This window comes from Coloeus monedula (genome assembly GCF_965178545.1).
Source record: "Coloeus monedula genome assembly, contig: HAP1_SCAFFOLD_73, whole genome shotgun sequence".
Classification (NCBI taxonomy): Eukaryota; Metazoa; Chordata; class Aves; order Passeriformes; family Corvidae; genus Coloeus; species Coloeus monedula.
The window spans coordinates 165,086-183,093 of record NW_028120821.1 but is presented as its reverse complement, the minus strand read 5'-3'; the positions used below and the strand labels follow the sequence as shown (position 1 = coordinate 183,093).

Below are 18,008 nucleotides of genomic sequence, written 5' to 3'. Positions count from 1 at the left end.
CCCAAATTCTGTCTATCCAAGGATTGCTCCCAGACAAAAGCTGCCATGAGAGACAGGTCTGGCTGCTCTCGCCCATGGTGGCCACCTCTCATCTTCTTCCAAAACTCTTGGACTTTGTGCTTTTCTTTCATGTGGAATAAACCCATCCTTCTCAACAAGGTGCCCATGGCCAAAATTGGGATTCCACCTCCCAAATTCCCAATATCCAAGGGCTGCTCCCAGACAAACCTGCCAGGACAGACAGATGTGGCTGGCCTTGGCCTCTGGTGGCTGTGTCTCCTCTGCCCCTGAAACCCTGGGGCTCGGTGCTGCCCTTCCTCTGGAGACCACTGTGACCCTGCGTGGCCTCGTGGAACCCAGGGGCCGTTGTGACCCTGCAGGGCTGGTGGCACCAAGGGGACCATTGTGACCCTGTGGCGTTCCATGGAACCAAGGGGCCACTGTGGCACTGCTGGCCCCAAAGAACCGAGGGGCCTTTGTGACAGGGCAGCTGGGGAGGCGCAGAGTGGACACCAGGAGAAAGGAATTTCCCTCCCAGGCAGGGCTGGGGTGCAACACGTCCCCCAGAAGGAGTCTGGAGCAGCCCAAGGCTTTGTGTGCCCAGGCAGAGGCAGGCAGGACGCAGAGCTGCCAGCAAAGGAAGGGGCCAGCCAGGTGGGGCAGCCGGGGGGATGAGGACAGCCTGCAGGGACAGAGGCGCAGGGCAGGGACACCGTGGGACAGCCTGGGCTGCAGAGGGCAGAGGGATGGGCAGCAGCTGCAAGGCCCTGACAGAGCCAACTTGTGCAGCCCTTTGGCCACGGCTGCTGGCCCTGCCCTGAGGCCAGGAGGGGACAAGTGACCCCTGCAGCCCTGGGGCCTCAGGGCCTCCTTGTCCCTGCCCAGCAGCCTGGCAGAGGCTGCCCCATGGTGCTGCCCTGGGCACTGCCCATCCCCACATCCCAGTGCCCCGGCAAGAGCCCTGAGCACTGAGGGAGGGACAGGATCTGCCTTGCCAGGGGCTGGGGCTCAGGCCTTGGCCCTTTGCACTCATGGAACACAGCCAGCTTTGCTCAGCACCAGAGACACCTTTCCCTTGCTTGTCCCCCCCTGCCATCGCTGCCTCCAGAGTTCTGCTCTCACTGGAACCTGGGGACACTTTCACGTGAGTCGTGTCCCTCACTGGGACCCATTAAAAGTTAAAGAAACTTTGGACTTTGAATCTGACTTTGAGTTCTTGAGAAGTTTTTTGAAGACCCTCTGAGGGACTGAGTCTGATGTGAACAACACCAAAGGCCCGAGAGGGTCATTAAAATCCTTGTGCTGCTGCTGTGCTGCTGAGCTGGGCTGGGCTCCTGGCATAGAGGGAACTCTCAAGCTCCTGGCAACCAGTGAGAGCTTCAAAGAGGCAGCTCTGCTGAGGAGCAGCTCCTCTGCCAGCCCAGCAGGGCTGAGGGCACTGCCTGCAGGTACCTGGCAGGAGTGAGCAGAGAGCTGGCTAAAGCAGCTCTGAACTCATTCCTGGAGAAACCTTCCCAGCGTGGGACACAGTGAGTCTCTGGCTGCAGGGATCCTCTAGAGCTGGCCCATGGCACGGCTGCCATGGCTGTGAGGATGGCTCTGCTGCCGTTCCTGCCTTGGGGGAGGATGTGCTGCAGAGCGGGGCTGCCCTGGGCACCGTCAGAGGGACAGGGCAGGACGGCTCCTGCTGCCAGGGCCGGCTGCAGGCTGTGAAGGTGGGCAGCAGCCAGGGGTGCCCAGGGCTGTCCTGCAGAGCAGCTCCTGCAGCCCTGAGGGCTCTTTGCCAGGCCAGGGCATCTGCCACCTGCCAGGGGCAGCTCTCAGCCTGCCTGGCAGCTCCCCATGGGCGGTGCAGGGGAGCTGTGGCTGCAAGGAGTGACTCCTGCAGGGCAGGTCCTGCTGCTGTGGAGAGGCTGCTGTGGGGGCCAGGGCTGCTCAGAGCTCCAGCTCATGCCCAGCTCATTCCTGAGGGGATTTTCATGAGCACATTCAGGGCAGGAGATTCCTGCTTGAGTCTCTGCTTTCCTCAGTTTGTGCTCCCACTTTTCCCAGGCTCAGCTTGGTGGGAATGGAAACTCAGCTGTGCAGGTGGAGCAGGGGCTGAGGCTCTTAAACCATCCCACTGAGGATTCCTGGGAGCCTCAGCAAGTGCCTGCACCTCCGCGGCCTCCAGATCCAGCCAGCATCACCTTTCCATGGTGCCCAGGCCCGGGGGAGCTGCTCTTTAATCCCCGCAGCCCCGAGCGGCTGCCGGGCAGGGCTGGCCCAGGGGCTGGGCTGGGCTCCGGCAGCAGCGGCAGGGACGGAGCCCGGGCCGCAGGAGCAGCTCCCGGCTGGGACAGCTCCAGCAGCAGAGCCGTGGGCAGGGAGGGAGGGAGGCAGCGCTGAGGGCAGCCCTGCTGAGGGGAGCTGTGGCAGCTGCCGGGCCTGCCCTGCAGTGCAGACACCGCGCTGAGCAGCGCAGCCCCGGTGTCCCCTCGCAGCCAGCACAGCCCTCAGCCCGGGGGCTCGGGGCCCTCAGCCCGGGGGCTCGGGGCCCTCAGCCCGGGGGCTCGGGGCCCTCGGTGCCCTCCTGGGCCGGCAGAGCAGCACCAGAGATGAAGGGCATCTCTGCGGCCGCGGGCCCGTTCCTGCTGCCCGGGGCCTGAGGGCGACTGTCCTGCCCTGGTGCTGCCCGGGAGGGGCTGGGCAGCGCTGCGCAGGGAAAGGCTTTTCCTCAGGGCCCGGCTCTCTCTCGTTGCCCTGCTCAGCTGCTCCTGGCGCTGCTCAGGGGCTCTCTGGGAATGGCAGCTCCAGCTGCAGGCTCAGGCCCAGCCCTGGGGCTCCTCCTGTGCAGGCTGAGCACAGCAATGGGGTGTCCCAGCTCCCTGTGCCCCGGGAGCTCTGGGCACGCCAAGCTGGGAGGCTGGCAATGAGCCGGCTCTCCTCCAGCAGGGCCATGGACAGGACCCTCGCTGTGCCCTCGGGATGCCATCCCAGCTGTGAGCTGCCTTCCAGGGGACACTGGGGCCGGGAGTGTCCTTGGCCAGCAGTGGGGCTGAGACTCTGAGAAAGGCTGAGCCACTTTGCTCTGCTGTGGGTCCCTCTGCTCTCAGCTGTGCCAGGCTGATTTTCAGGGGAACACAGTGACTGCCCTCGATCTCAGGAGGGGCAGCTGGGGACAGATGGAGCGACAGAGCAGCTTCCCTCACCCTTCTCTGAGTTACAGCCAATGCTCTTGCCTTGCACAGCTCTCTGCTCTCCCTGGGCACGGCAGGAAACCCTCTCAAAGTGCCTTTGGCCGTCACCGTTCCTTAGCCCTGGCACAGGAGATGCTGCCCAGCTCCTCTGCCTCAGGAGCACTTTGGGCTGATGGAGTCCAGCCCCAGGACTGGCCCCTGTCCCCATTCCCATGTCCCCGCTGAAGCAGAGCAGAGCTGACTCCTCGCTGTCCATGGGCACAGCCCCTGCTCGTCACAGCAATGGGGCCAGATCCCAGCAGAGCTCCAGGCACGGGGCTGAGGGAAGGGCTCTGAGAAAAGGAAAACTGGGGGGCAGGGCCGGCAGAAAGGGCTTGGACATTGCTCAGCAAAGTCTCCCCTGACTCCTCACTGTCTCCTCCTTCAACAGCACTCCATGGCCAGAGGCTCAAAATGTGCAACAGCAGCTCCATCAGCCCCTTCCTCCTGCTGGCATTGGCAGACACGCGGCAGCTGCAGCTCCTGCACTTCTGCCTCTTCCTGGGCATCTCCCTGGCTGCCCTCCTGGGCAGCGGCCTCATCATCAGCGCCGGAGCCTGCGGCCAGCACCTGCACAGCCCCATGTTCTTCTTCCTGCTCAGCCTGGCCCTCACCGACCTGGGCTCCATCTGCACCACTGTCCCCAAGGCCATGCACAATTCCCTCTGGGGCACCAGCCACATCTCCTACTCAGCATGTGCTGCTCACGTGTTTTTCTTTCTGTTCTTCCTCTCAGCAGAGGATTTCCTCCTCACCATCATGTGCTACGAGCGCTACGTGTCCATCTGCAAAGCCCTGCACTACGGGACCCTCCTGGGCAGCAGAGCTTGTGCCCACATGGCAGCAGCTGCCTGGGCCAGTGCCTTTCTCTACGCTCTCCTGCACACGGCCAATACATTTTCCCTGCCCCTGGGCCAGGGCAATGCCCTGGGCCAGTTCTTCTGTGAAATCCCACACATCCTCAAGCTCTCCTGCTCCAAATCCCACCTCAGGGAACTTGGGCTCATCGCTGTCAGTGCCTGTTTGCTCTTTGGCTGTTTTGTGTTCATTGTTTTCTCCTATGTGCAGATCTTCAGGGCTGTGCTGAGGATCCCCTCTGAGCAGGGCCGGCACAAAGCCTTTTCCACGTGCCTCCCTCACCTGGCCGTGCTCTCTCTGTTCCTCAGCACTGTTATGTTTGCCCACCTGAAGCCCCCCCTCCATCTCCTCCCATCCCTGGATGTGGCCCTGTCAGTTCTGTACTCGGTGGTGCCTCCAGCCCTGAACCCCCTCATCTACAGCCTGAGGAACCAGGAGCTCAGGGATGCCCTGAGGAAAGTGAGGACTGGATACTTTTCACAAGTTAAAATCTTTCTATTTCCTTCTGCCATGCGAGGAAAATGATGACTAGGATGCTTCTCAGAAGCAATAAACTCTCTCTTTTCTGCTCCAGAATCTTCAGAATGTAACTCTTTACAATCTTGGCCTCTTTTTCCTCTTTGTCCATATTTTCATTGGTGCTTTTTCTTATTCTTTTTCTGGTGTTATTCTGCTTTTTATAAAGTACTGTAGTACTACTCCTTGCATTTCTACATGAACATCTACCTTTCTTTTGAAACACAAAGACTTTCAGGAGGCTTCTTCCCTGTGCATTTGAATCAAAACAAGGGGCTGTCCTGACCTTTGTGTCCAAGGTTTGTTCCTCAGCCCTTCTCTGGCTCTGCAGGGGCAGTGCCTGTGGGCAGAGCTGGAGGGAAGAGACTCCCAGCACAGCAGCACGGCCAGGGACAATGGCCCTGCCTCTTCCCACCTCTGCTCTTCCCAGCTCCACACTCCCTTTCCCAGCCCTTCTGAGGGTGCAAGGCCGGAGTGCTCGGGCAGCTCGGTCACTGTCCTGCTGCGTGTCCGTGCTGTGAGCACAGGCAGGGACAGGCCACGGGCACTGCTGGGACACAGCCGGGCTCCAGCACAGCAGCTCCATCAGCAAAGGGCATCTCCTGGGGGCAGGGCAGGAAGGCTTCGCTCTCCTCCAGAGCTGCTGTCAGGAATGTGCCCCAGGAATGCCCTGGCAAAGCAAACCCCAGTGCCCAGGGGCAGGGGGGAGTGTGCAGGGGGGGCAGGCAGCAGTGTCCTGGCACTGCCAGAGCTCCTGGGATGGACCTGAGGGAGCAGCAGAGCAGGGCCTGGGCTGTGCCTTTGTTCCGGGCACAGCCTGGGAAGGTGCCCAGGGCAAGTGTCCCACACCAGCCCCTGCCACCAGCAATCCCAGCACTGGCCTCTGCCCTCCCCTGCAGGAGGTTGTTTGTCCCTGCACGGAGGGACACCAAGTGACCAGGCCAGCAGTCCGTGTTTGCTGTGTCCTGAGGAGCCTTCAGCAGTGCATCGAGTGGGTGTGGGGAGATGAACCCGAGTGAGCACAAACACCATCAGCAGCACTCGGGGCTGGCACAATTCCAGGGGCACAAACTGTGCCCTGAGGCCACTTCACTCCCAGAGTAATGTCCTCTGGGAAAGCACCTGTTATAAACATATATTATAGTATTGGCTTCTCGCAAAGTATTAAAGTAGATATTATATAATGTTAGAAATGCTTTTTGCTGTGTGGATGTAGTTTTCTCTCATTTTAGCAAGAATGTTAGCAAGTGTGAGCAAGTAAGATAACCTCCAAGGGAGCAGAGGATGAGGCCCAAGGAGCTGCTAATCAACACTTTGTCCAGAGAACAAAAGGGCCCAAAGGCTGCTCTGCCCGGAGAAAGGGCAGCCAGGAGGGTCCGAGAGCTGCTATCACCGCTCTGCCCGGGGGGCAAAGAGGCCCAAAGCTGCAATCAGCCCTGACTGTCTGGAGAATTAAGAGATCCACCCCACCATCGACTCTCACCTAGCGGGCCCAACCCCAAGAATCAAAAGAAATAAAACCACAAGGCAGAAGACTACGCATGCTCTAAAAAGGCGGACCCAAGGAGTGGCCATGCAGATCAATTCCTGGAAAAGTTTTAATATGAATAGAGAACAGACAGTAAAAATGGTATAAAAGAGACTCACCTCGGGCATCAGGTGTGCTCTTGGCAGAGCGCCAAGGCACCCGGCCGTTATCCCTTTGCTTTATTTTACGTGTCTCTTATTGTCTTTATATTAAACTCTTTAAATTCTAACAGGAGAGTGAACCTCGCTTTTCACAGCACCTGAATTCTTTGCTGGGCTGTGCTGAGAACTGCATGCAGACAAACGTCCAGGGCAGGGAGGCTCCAGGGAAAGTGCTCAGGACAGCCAAGGGCTGCACAGAGAGACACCGGAGTGGTGGGTCTGTGGGGAGAAATCACAGCTGCCTCCCTTGGGAATCGCCCCCAGCACCTGGACAGGCTGTGCTGTGTTCTGGGCACTGACCTGGAACCGAGGGATGTGGAAAAGGCCTCTGGTGTCAGGGACATTGGGAAGGCTGGGCAGGCACTGGCATTTGTCCCTCAGGGATTCCATGAGGGTCCTGCCAAGATGAGCTCTGCTCCTCCTTGGAGCCCTTCATGGGCACAGAGGGCTGAGAGACCTTTCCAGGACAGGCTCAGGCCAAGGAGCCCTTGAGTCTCTCTGCCCCCCATCGGTGCCTGCTGGAATTCAATCCCCCTCCCCATCCCGCAGCAGCCCCGCATTTCCCTCCTCCAGCCTTGCTCTCCAGCACAGCCACGGGGGCTCTTCGGGCTCTCGGCTTTTCCTGCAGCCACCGAGGCCAGCTGAGCTCTGCCTTCCCCACACTCAGCCCTGCCCAGCGCAGGCAATGCCCAGAAATTCCCTGTGTGTCCCTGGCCTCGCTGTCAGCCCCGGCAGCGGCTCCGTGGCCCCTCTGTGCCCCGCTGCCCCAGCCATGGTGCCCCAGCCCCTGTGCAGGCCCAGCCCAGGACAGGAGCGCTGCGGGTGGGAACGGCCCCTGGGCCCTGCTGCCCACAGCAGCCTTGGGGCTCTGCGCTGTTGAGCTTTGGACGGGGTACCCTTCCTTCCCGGACCAGGGTGAGAGAGCAGAGGAGGCTGCTGTTCTGCTGAGTTCTGTATTTCATAGTCTCACAGCTTTCTTGAAGGCAGAGTTCAAAGGGGGTTACATGATAAAGGCAAGCAGCAACAGCAACAACAGGCAAAAACAGCTTCTTCTTCTTCTTCTATATGCTCTATATGCTCTATATGCTCTATATGCTCTAGACTCTACATTTTTTCTTGCAGAAGTGTGGATTAGATTTGTTAATTGACCAATAAGAGTAACACACGATTCCAGTTTTCCTTTTCTTAACCGATCCTGGTCTAATTCTAACAGTCGTAAGCCTCACACCAGTGTTACACAGGTATTACACAGATTTGTGGATGCAGTTTCTATCAGCTCTTATTGTTTACGTGAATGCTCTATCTAAAAAATGTGAACAGTGTCATTCTATCCATATTTTGTCTAAAGTAAAGAATTCTGTGAAAAGGTAACCCTGCTGCAGTAAGAACTGTGTTTAAGGTCTCTGCTGCAACTTTTCAATGTTTAAGGCACTTAGCATATATTTCTACTAAAGGTTAAAAAATCTGTATTTCTATTTCACTTTGGTGTGACTTCATGTATCTCAGCTTGTCCAAAGGTTTTAATTCAACCCCTGTGCTTTGGCTTCCCTCTGGGCCTGAGTCCAGAGGAGCTTTCACTTCAACAAAACAGAACACTTACAAGAAAAGTAAATGGAGTGGGAACTCATGAGAGATTGAATTTTCTCTGATTCAACTCAAGGATTGATGCCATAGACTTCTGAGTGGAAGAATAATTAATTCATTCGCCTTAAGACAATAAATCAAGAAAATAAATTAGACTTTTGTATCAGGTATGAGTGAAGAGATTGCACCCAACACAAGTTTTTCCTGTAGGATTTTTATTTTATTTTTTTATTTTCTCAGGAGATTGTATCAAGGCAGAAGAATTAAATTCAAGATATTTGTAGCAAAGAGACCTCTGCTGAACTCATTGTTCCAAATAAACATATCCCTTACCCCATATTTCCATGACTGGAAATTTTTCTAATTTTGGACTCTAGTATATTGTACTGTATGTGTATTCAGAATACTTTGCAACAGTTAAATTTGCTTAAATTTCATTTCAGACATTTACTTAATTTTAAGAATTTGCCTAATTTCAGCCATCTTTTAAAAAGTATTTTCACACTTTTATTTTTTTTTGTCTGTTACCTTTTCAGTGAGGAGGATCATCATTTGGGTTTTCTCTTGGTACCTCACTAATGCACTCTGAGAGCCATGTTCTGTGTTATTAATGTAGTAGTGATCCGGGGTTCATGGATGGCTACTGCAGGAAACTTGATGGCCAGTAGTGAAAACAGCAAAAATAATGATGAGAGGAGCCACAGACGTTCTGCTGTCTGAGAACTGTGAACTGCCAAAATCAAAAGGTCAGTGCTCTTCTGGTTCAGAATGCCCTTCAGTTGGAGCTGGAACATACTTTGGGCTAAGAGCCTGAGCACAAGAGGCTGTAGCACCTATTTGGTTCAGCAGTTCCCTATTGCCCTACTCCATACTCCACTGCATTCCAGCATGTGATTTGCTGAGCTGTAGACTGTCCCTGAGTGGTGTGATTGCCTGGAATGCTTGAAAATTTGGCTTCACATCCCTCAGTTTCTTTTCTCTGTTGCCCTCGTTGCCTCACACCAGCCCCTGTTTTACTTCTAGATGGAGAACAAGGTTACAAACTACAACTTCTCTTCCTATGTACTTAGAGGGGCTCTCACCTGTAATAATAAATGAAATAGGTTTCATTCCTTTTGATTCCTCCTGGTATGATGCAAAGAAAGGAAAGGTAGCTGGAACTATGGCTTTTTGGGGTGGCTGTTATACCAGAGCCCTGGATCTGTATTAGGGATATTCGTGTTGGCCGGACTGTCTCAGCAGAAAGAGGGAGGAGTGCAATATTAATGTCAGGAGCTCATCCCTGTCCGTGATTTATTAAAAGAAGCCTAGCTTCATGTCTTAGGCCCTGAATGAAATACCTGCAGTTTGGCTGCATGAGTTTGTATCTATGGATCCCACTTCTGTGCAATGTCTGAAGGCCAGGGAACTGCCTTTGTTACCTCTCCTACTGGCACTGCTACAGGAGAAGGAAAGAAATCCAACTAATTTTGAATCAGCTAACGTGTCCCTTTTGGATACAGAATTCACTGAGAGCCATAAATACAGTGTGTGGCTTTAATAAAGCACAAACGTGAATTTTAAACCACACCTGGCATTGATGTTGCTTGGACTGAATGTGTGCACAGCCCCATGTTTCTCCTCATCGTCCCTGTTATGAATTTCTGCCATTTTTCCTCTTCATTCCTGTCTGAACAAAAGCAGACTTTGTGCCACTGAGTTGAGAACGTTATAAATAAGGTATGTAATTCGTGCTATTATGTATAAAATTGGAGTGTAATCAGACCCTACAGAGACCGAGTTTCAAAATCCCTTCAGCAGCCCGGCTGAGAGAAAAATTTCACAACACTAAAAGAAGTTCTCTCACAATAAGTGAGGATTCCACCCAGGTGGGGTTAGATCTTATCACCGGGACATTTGCACCATAACGACTTGATTGCCACCTTCTGATATCTACATCTCATCTGATAAGGAATCGGACATCCCGGGAACTAAAAATAACTGTTCCAGGAAGCAGAGATGGCCCATTCATCAGCAGAAATGGCCCACTCATCACCCAGGATGGACAATTCCTGGGATCCAGGAAAGGCTTTGCGCAGCCCAGCTCTGGGACAAGAAAACTTCATGAATATGCTAAAATGACGAGAATAGAATTAATTCAGACTCTGCCCAAAAAATGTATAAGAAGGGACCAACCAAAGCAGCATCCGTGAACTTGGGAGGTCTGGTGCGACAGAGATCAGATCTATGCGTGTTCACCCAGCTCCGACCCCGGGCTCGGAGCTGCTTTTCTCCATCGTGGCTTTTAAAACCGATATTTCGGTAGCATAATAAATGTCATTTCTTTATAAATTTTGATTGGGCAATTTTGTTTATCTTAAGAACATCCTTCTCAGGCATCAGGAAACTGCCCCATCTCTTTGTTCACCATCTCGAGTGCTTTTCTCACTCAGAGAGGATGGTAACACCACAGAGATTCGTGTACTGACTCTGAGCAGCAAGCTTTGGCCCTGGTGAAGCTGAAGGACCATAAGGCAAGGCAGGAATTTGTTAAGAAGTTCTCACTAATCCCTGGATTTGAAGGAATGATGGAATAAATGGCAAACCTTTTGCTTCAGGCACTGGAGCAGATGATTTTTCTAACAAATAATATTGGTTTGAGCGTTACTGAGCTCATTCACCTTGTGAGGGATTTTTTCTTTAAAAAAACATTGATTTCTTTGTACCTTAATAGCACAGCTTTTGAACAGCTGGGTGCTTTTGTGTTCCTTCTCCCGTTTATGATGTCAGTGTGCTTTTTACTGCATATCCAAGAACAGCTTCTAATTTTTCTCATTTTTAGCTTCACTTCCTAGTTTTTACAGTTAAGTGCATTTTTTATGTTGTAGGTCACCTGTCACATTTCCCTCGGGCAGTATCTGTACACTGCAAGTGATTCAACCTCTCTCTTTCTGTTTCATCTCATGCTAATGGCTGGGAGATGTTATCTGGGTTAGCCAGGCTAAGGAACATCCTGTTCTTGCTTGATTTTCTTGAGCTGAGAACCTTCTGGCTATCTCACTGCTCCTTGGAGTATTGTGTTGCTCTGAGTTCTGCAGATAGTTATCTGAGGTGTGAACTGGCCAGATGAGTTGCTGCCCTTTGTAAATGGCTCTGTTTAAATTTCTGTGCTATCTTGGACACCGCTTAAGGTGTTGGGTCCCTCTTGCCTCAGGTGCTGTAAATGGGAAGATGAGAAATTCCTTCCCATCACTGATCAAAGTCCTGGCCAATCTCAGTATCAGGGGAGATCTTAATGTGATGAATTTCCTTTGCTGCAGTATCTGTGCCAGGCTTTTCTCCCTTGTATTTGATCATTTATAACATACACAGATACATGTTTTACTTAGGGAAAATCTGGGAGCATGGTGTGTTCATAGCTACTCGGTAACATATTTTCAGTATATATAACACGTGAATGGAAAAGGGGAAGTGCAGCACAATGAGTGTGTTTTGGGTATCTCCTGCAGATGTGTAATCTGTCCATAAGAAGAGATTTCTAAGAAAGTTTTATTAATGAAGGTTGCATCATTGCTTTTTTTATGCTTGCAGCTGCTCAGAGGGAAGGAAAGTCCCACGTCTCTCTTACACTTGTTGAAACACAGCATGATTTGTTGGTGTATATAAATTTAAGCTAGCTATTTCTCATTTGACTTCATTTTGCTTTGTGCCAAGGTCCTCTGGAGTAACTGAAACAGAAGTAAAATGCCTGTTCTGATGGAATGATTGAATAAAATGTAAAAGGATAGCAACAGTCAAATTAGATCCCCTTGCTGCTCATTGCCAGGAAGAGCTGGTTCATTAAACCAAAGCAGGATGGAAGTGATGAGCCATGTGCTTGCTTAAAGGATTCCTCCCTTGAGAGGGTGATGGTGTCACCTGGATCCTTGAGATCATCATCTGCTGCTTGCTGACTGCCTCTGAGGAACAAGCCTCAATGTCATCTTACCTGTCTGTGACCCATCGGCCTCGGGAAACAGCTGCTTTCTCTCATGCTGCACTGGTTTGGAAAGGAAGGAAGAGGCAGGAAAATTGTGACTTTCACCTGTGTGAGTGCTTTGGTGGGAACAAGATTGTGTCTTTCTATGTAAGAAAGTGTGTCTCTCTCTTTAAAAGCCTGGTGCTTATTTTCTTTGCTAAGCAATTGCAAAGAACCAATAAAATAGACAGTGTTGTGGTGGATATTAACTTTTAATGAGCTTACAGAATAGAGCCTCTCATAATTGGAATTCCTTAGCTCTACAGAGATAATGAAAATAAGAATGTAGTGAAGTTGCTATATACACTAGCAGATGATTTCCAAACACTGAAACCCAAAGGATTTAAAATTTATTCTGCAAAGAAATTGCTTGGGACATGCAACTCTTGGACAGGAACTACATTTCATGCTAAGTAGACATCATCTGGTTATGTTGAAATGTAAAGACTCAATTGGGGTCTTGCAGAAAGCAGTGGTAGAAGTACTGTTGGCTTTGCTAAACGCAGACCTGGGGCAGTGGGAACTATCCTGGTGCTGGCAGACAACAAGGTCTGCATGGAGGCGGCGGTGGGGGAAATCACGGGTAGGGCTTGGCCCCAGTATTTTCAGAACTATAAAGGACTTGGAATGGCCTGGGAAATTCTGTTCTGGGTAGAGATGATGATGGGATGGGTCAGCATTTAGGAAATGCTGATTAAATGAAGGGCACGCAGGGAGTTGAAGACATTGTGTTAAGGTGAGGAACAAGACCGGGACACCGCGCTGGGGCCCCGCGCACTTTTCCAGCCCGGCCGCCCCCACGGGCCGGGCCCCGCGGCTCCCGCTGCCGCCCCCCAGCACGGGGCTGTGTCCCAGACCCCACGGTCCAGCCCGAGGGTTGGGGGCGGCAGCGGAGCTGCTGGACGGAGCTTCCAGCCCCGCCAGCCGCAGCTCCGATCCCTTGGGCCGTGACGCTGGGGACGGGTGTCCGTCGGCGCTCGGGTCTGTCAGCTTTTGCAATGCAGAGGGAGAAACTGAGTCCCAAGGGGTGTCGGTTTCCATCAATCGCTATTTCTCCTCTCTTTTCCATGACGGATTTCACAGCGCTTCCTTTCGCCCCAGAGATTTGGAAAACAAAATTCCCGGCTGCCCCGGATCCCTGCAGCTCTCCACAGCTCCAGCCTCGTCCCTCCTCTCCGTTTCCTTCTCTCCAGTCTCTCCCGCCTGGCCCTGCCGGCTCGGAGGAAGGAGATTCCCCCGGCACCCCCTGCCTCCTCCTCCTGTCCCGTGGGGCGCAGTTGGTGCTTCTGGAGCCGCCTGCCCGCGCAGCCGGACCCGCCCTGCGGCCGCTCAGCGCTGCAGCCGAGGGAATGAATTGCAGGCACCGCTGCGCTGGGCTGGCCCTGGCCGGGTGCCCGGGGCCACCAAAGCCGCTCTGGCACTCTGCTCACAGCTGCAGCACACAGAGCACTGAAGGAAAGGCTCGTGGGCTGGGATCGGGGCAGGGAGAGCTCACTCACTGCTCACTGCCAGGGCCACAACAGACCCAAGCTGGGGAAATGAATGGAATTTATTTCCAAACCAATCACACCAGGACAAGGAGAACTAAAACAAATCCTAAAGAAACACCTTCCCCACCCCTCCCTCCTTCTCGGGCTCCCAGTCTCTGTCCACAGTCCCTCCTCTGCCCTCCCTGCACGGCAATCGTGTCACCAGCCATGAACTTGGCTTTTGCCTCATCCCGGGATCTCTTCCCGGACAGGAAGAACTTTCCCCAGCACAGATTCAGGCTGTGGCAGCCTTTGAGGCTCAGGGTGTTTCTCCTGCAGCTCCTTGCAGGTCTCCTCTCCCCGTGCCGGCTCTCCTGCACCACAGAACTCTGCCGGCTGCAGCTTTGCAAACGTCAGGTCCAGGTCTGGATGTTCCTGCACTATTTGCTCGAGGTCCTTGGGGGCTGCATCCGATCCACTGTTGTTGTGTTCCCCCTCGGCATGGAGCCCATGGATCTGATGGCCCCTGGCCAGGGCCTGGCACAGGAGGTGGAACCTGGGTGCTGCTGCAGCGGCGCCGGGGGAGCCCCAGGACTCGCTGTGGCCGCTGTGGCAGCCGCAGCACAGCCCGTTCCCAGCGAGGAGCCCAGGGCTCCGTGGGGCTCTGCAGGACCTCGGCCCTGGGGCTCGTCTGCATCAGCCCGGGCAGCTGGGCTGGACTTGGCTTCCTTTGTGTCTCTGGCTGCCCTGGCACAGCAGCTGCCCAGCGCCCAGGGGACAGCAATGGGAGCGGGGCAGGTCGGGGTGAGCTTCAGTGTCTGTGCCCGGCAGAAATGCCAAAGCCTTCCCTAAGGAGCAGCGAGTGCTGCCAGAGCACAGGATGCTGCTGCTGCTGCTGCTGCTGAGCACGGGACGGCCCCAGGGCTGATGCCAGACAAAGCCGGGATGGGAGCCACAAACAACGGGAGGGGGGGGAGGGGCAGGAGAGGACGAGGAAGAGCGAGGGGGGAGGGCGGATGGAGGAGCAGGAGCGGCAGGAAGAGGAGAGATAAAAGGGGAGGGGCGGGAGGAAGAGGAGAGATAAAAGGGGAGGAGCGGGAGGAAGAGGCAGGACAGAGGAGGCAGGAAGAGGAGCCTCCACGTGCATCCATCGCTCTCTGTGTCCGCAGCTCTCAGCTCCCCCCATCCCGCAGGTGACCGGGTAGGGACAGCTCGCCCCAAATATCTTGGGCGATCACTGGGGTTATTTTTGGGAGAGGGGATTTTTGGAGCTTGGAGGACTCCAGCACCGAGCCCCAAATATCTTTGTTGGTTCCTGGGGGAAGGGGGTTTGGTGGGGCGGGGGGTGAGGCGGATGTTTGGATCTTACAGGGCTCCAAATGTGAGTCGGAAATGCCCCTTGGGGGATATTGGGGAGCCCCCGGCACGCGGGGTTTTTGGGGTCCCGGTGGCGGCTGCCGGGAGAAATGGGATGGGGCGGGATGGGGCCCGGGAAGGGTGGGATGTGGATTGGGGGGTGGGATGAAGTGTGGCGGAGGGGGATGGGCGGGATGGGGCCTGGGCTGAGGCAGCCGAAGGTTGGGGATGATGAGGCCGGGGGGACCCCACTCCTGAGGGGCGTGCGGGGTATCCGGCAGCTCGGAGGGAGTTTTGGGGCACCCCTAATCCTGAGGGGGTGGTGCCGGCAGCGGGGGACACGTGGCTCCGGCAGCTCTGGCCCCAGCTGAGCCCCCCCCGCCGCCAGCGCCCCCCGGAGCGGAATTTGGGGAGGGGGAGGTGGGGGCGGCCAGGCCGGGCCCCCCCGCGCTGTCCCGGCGGGGGCCGAGTGCGGGCGGGAGCCCCGCGGGGCCCGGCCCTGCCCGGGCACGGCTGATGCCGCCCGCCCGCGCTCCGCACTGGTCCGGACTGGTGCTCCCAGTGCCGTGCGGGGCGGGGCCGCTCTGGGGACCCCCCAGGGCACAGCGCGGCTGCTTTGGGGCTGTGGGCAGCGCCCGGCGCTGGGCATGGGGCGTGTGGGGGCAGCTGGGGCCGCACTGGTGGCACTGGTGGTGCTGGGAGCCCCCTCGGCCGCGGGGTGAGCGGTGAGAAGGGGGGCGGGTCTGGGACCCCAAATTGAGCGAAATGGGGAATGGAACCCCCAAAGTGAGCAGGAGGGGCCTGGAACCCCCAAATACCAAGGCCGGGGGAGGGGCGGTGGGGATTGGGGATGGGGAAGGTGCAGAAGGGGAGGGGCTCGAGAGGGGCCTGGGAGCCCCAAACAAAGCGGGAGGGGGCTGGGACACCCAAATTGAGCTGGAATGGGGCTGTGGATTGGGGGAATGCTGAGAAAGGGGAGGAGAGGGGAGGGAAAGGTGGAGTTGGGGCAGAAGAAGAGCGGTTCCATGGGGGTCCAGCCCTGTCCCCCAGCACCTGAGGCCTGGAGCGATTCCCTGGGGCTCTGGGGAAGGGAGGGATCCGCACTGGGGGGGTCCCCAACCCCCCTGTCCATGCCTGGGGCTGATCGGGGCTCCCCCCACACAGCAGCCGGTGCTGGGGCAGCCGTGGGGCAGAGGGGGTGGGAAAGGGGGGGCAGGGTGGGAGTGGAGGAGGAGCGGGAGGAAGAGGAGGGAGAGAGGAGGAGGAGGAGCAGGAGAACCACGAGGTTCCACCGCCTGCCCACTGTGTCCGCAGCACCCCCAGCCCCGGTAGCATCTTCCCCCCCATCCTGCAGGTGAGCGGGGAGGGGGAGCTCACCCCAAATCTATCGGGGGGTCAGCAGGAGGGGTTTTTTTGAAGGGGTGTTTGGAGCTTGCAGATTCTGGAATCGAGCCCCAGATGTCCTTGCATGTCCCTGGGAGGGATTTTTTGGGCCAGAGGGGATATGTGGGTCTTGCAGGACTCCAAAGCTGAGCCATAATTGCCCCTTGGCAGTCTTGGGGGTCCATGTGAGGATCACCCGGTACTTGCAGGGTTGGACATTGGCTTTGGGGATCCCCAGGAGAGCTGGGGGCTGGAACACGGGACCCCTGGAGTGGGGAGAGCAGAGAGGGACGATACCAGAGCTGGGGGACCCCAAAGAGCCTGGAGGGGTGGGGGGGCCTGGAGATGAGGTGGGGCTGGGACCCCTCAGCCCTGAAAGGGGGGGTGAGGAGAGAGGGGAGCCTCAAGTGCCTGGAGTGGAGGGAGGCTGAAGAGGGAGACCCTGGGACCTCTGGGAGCCAAAGCAGAATCAGGAAAAAAGGGACCTGTGGGACCCCTGAAACCCCCAGCATCCCTAAGCAGGACCCCGGAGAGGGGGATCCCCAGGACTCACGGGACCCCCAGCAGCCCTGACAAGGGGGACCCCCAGAACCCAAAGTGAGGAGACTGGAAAGGGGGAACTCCTGGAGGATTCTTCTGGAGTCACTGTCAATTTTTTGTTGGTTTTTATGGACACCGGTGACATCTAGAGATGGACTTGAGCAGTAGGAAGCCCCAACCCAGGACACTCATCCCTAGTTTCTCCCCAAACCAGGATTTCCCATTCCCAGCCCTTGGCCAGATGAAGGAGGAGGCTGTGAGGAAGAGGAAGATGCCCCGGGAGCCCCAGGCAGGTGAGGAGGAAGTCAGTGCCCCTTTCCCCTCTCTCCTGCTCCATCTCCCAGCCCAGCATCGCCCCCGGCTGCAGGACAACCCCGCTGCCGACGCCGTCCTGCCGGGGACGGACTGGGGGGATCTCCTTGCCCTTCCCTGTGGCACGGAGGCAAATCCCATCCTTTCCTTGTCCTTCCTCCCCAGACAACGAGCTGAGCACGGAGCCCAGGGAGGACAAATCCCCGCGGCAGAACCTGGTGGGAGAGGCCGTTTTGAGCGGCTCCACGGCGCAGGAATCCAACGGGGAGGAAAAGCCCCGGAGATCCCGCAGGAGGAGGGGCTGCAAACGCAGCCCAGGGTGCTCTGAGGAGGAAAGACCCACCCTGTGCCGGGAAGGCGGCCGGAGATGCAGCCAGAGGTCAGAGCTGGTGGTTCATGAGCAGCTTCACAATGGGGAGAAGCCCCACAAGTGTGGGGAATGTGGGAAGAGCTTCAGAGACAGCTCCCACCTGATCCGCCACCAGATGATCCACACCGGGGAGAGGCCCTACGAGTGTGGGGAGTGTGGGAAGAGGTTTCACACCAGCTCCCATTTCCTCCTGCACCAGCAGATTCACACGGATGCGAGGCCCTTCCGCTGCCCCGACTGCAGGAAGGGCTTTAGGTACAACTCTAACCTCATCAAGCACCGGCGCATCCACACCGGGGAGAGGCCCTACGAGTGTCCCCAGTGTGGGGAGAGCTTCAGACAGAGCTCTCACTTGACCAGACACCAACGGAGGTACCACTAAGGGAAGCCCTGCGAGTGCCCCGACTGCGGGAAGAGCTTTGTCCTCTGCTCCAACTCCATCTCCCATCAGAGGAGCCATGTTTGGCAGAGCCCTGGTGACCCACATTCCCTGTGATCCAGGTTGGGAAGAGCCCTGGCTGGTGCTCTCCACGTTCTCCTGGATCCCCGTAGGCACCTGGGTGAATGCAGGGGCAGGAACATCCATCGGGACTCTGATTGAAATCGGAAATTCATTGGGAAGAGCTCTTGTACTGACTTCACAGCATAAAAATTCTCACCTCCTCTGTCCAATTGTTTCTTTTTGTGCCACCCAGCAACCCTGGATGATCTTGGAG

At 55.9% G+C, this 18,008-nt stretch overlaps 1 protein-coding gene across 1 annotated transcript; it reads left to right on the top strand.

Moving 5' to 3' along the window:
- Nucleotides 1-3,632: 3,632 nt before the first annotated feature.
- On the top strand, nucleotides 3,633-16,019 carry LOC309585565 (olfactory receptor 14J1-like; the record flags this gene model as incomplete). Its single annotated transcript, XM_082303524.1, has 2 exons — nucleotides 3,633-4,535; nucleotides 16,002-16,019. 2 exons carry the CDS (start codon nucleotides 3,633-3,635, stop codon nucleotides 16,017-16,019), a joined length of 921 nt encoding a protein of 306 aa, XP_082159650.1.
- Nucleotides 16,020-18,008: the final 1,989 nt, after the last annotated feature.